Source organism: Dipodomys ordii, unplaced genomic scaffold (assembly GCF_000151885.1).
Source record: "Dipodomys ordii isolate 6190 unplaced genomic scaffold, Dord_2.0 Scaffold13, whole genome shotgun sequence".
NCBI lineage: Eukaryota > Metazoa > Chordata > Mammalia > Rodentia > Heteromyidae > Dipodomys > Dipodomys ordii.
Window position 1 is genome coordinate 16480548 of NW_012267229.1, and position 1150 is coordinate 16481697.

The 1150-nt window shown below is 42.8% G+C and overlaps 1 protein-coding gene across 5 annotated transcripts in view; it reads left to right on the top strand.

The window, feature by feature from the left end:
* The window catches only part of Cnbd2 (cyclic nucleotide binding domain containing 2), a 44697-nt gene that overhangs the window by 14055 nt on the left and 29492 nt on the right, over window positions 1-1150 (top strand). For all 5 annotated transcript variants that reach the window (XM_013010976.1, XM_013010977.1, XM_013010980.1 and 2 more), the window contains one exon: window positions 561-699. In XM_013010976.1, coding sequence (XP_012866430.1) covers window positions 561-699 — 139 coding nt within the window. The remainder of the gene's footprint in view (window positions 1-560; window positions 700-1150) is intronic.

Genomic DNA, 1150 nt, shown 5'->3' on the forward strand with positions numbered 1-1150 from the left:
CTAAACTTATTTTTGGTCTCTCAATATCACCAGATAAATTGGGTTTGGCTCTTTAAAACTTTCACTAAAAGCCGGGCGCCAGTGGCTCACGCCTGTAATCGTAGCTACTCAGGAGGCTGAGATCTGAGGATCATGATTGGAAACCAGCCCTGGCAGGAAAAGTCTATGAAACTCTTAGCTCCACTAAACTACCAAAAAACCAGAAGTAGAGCTGTATGGCTCAAGTGGTAGAATACTAGACTTGAGCAAAAGAAGCTCAGGGATGGAGCCCTGAGTTCAAACCCTAGGACACACACACTATGCCCCTGGGTGAGGACATAGTGAGAAAAGCAGTGAGCTGGGTCACCCTTAGGATACCTGAGCAGCAGCAAAGAGGGGCACTTGCCTGGAAGAAGTCCTTGAGGAGGGGATGTACAAGGCTGGCTCAGGCTAGGTGAGGCGACTGAGTGGATAGTATGAAATCTTCCATCTAGCAACTATATCAAGAGTTTAAAAATGCTAAGGTCTGGATGCCTTATAGTATGGAGAGTGATGACTTCTAACAGGCTTTTCCTCCTCAGGAAGTTAGATCTATTTAGTTCTTGGCCTGATGAGAAACTCTGGAAGCTTGTCCCTATGGGGAAAGTAGAGAAGTTTGCTTATGGGCAGCTGATCACAAAAGACTTTGCAGACTCATCCTTCCTCATTTTTATATGCAAGGTAAGAAGTTTGGTGGGCAAAGTGAAGTTGGAAAGAATGGGCCTAACATAACATCCTATAGCCTGGAACACAGCTTGAGCCTGATCTGTAATACATACGCTTCACTTCCTTTTCTGACCTTCCACATCCTAGCTGTATAAAGCAATGTCACATTGGCTGGCTGGCCTCAGACGTTGTTGGGAACTTTGAGATGTAGAGTAGTCCTCCATTATTGGAAAGGCTGCATTTCAAGACATGCAGTGATAGCTGAAACTGTGGATAGTACCTAATCCTCTATGCACTGTTTTTTCCCTACATGCATATATAACTATGGTAAAGTTTAACTTTTAAATTAGACATCGTAAAAGATTAACAATAAGTAAGCATAGTATAAAACAATTACAATAATATACCTTAATAATAGTTATGTGGATGTGGTCTTTAAAAGTCTTACAGTGGCCGGGCGTTGGTG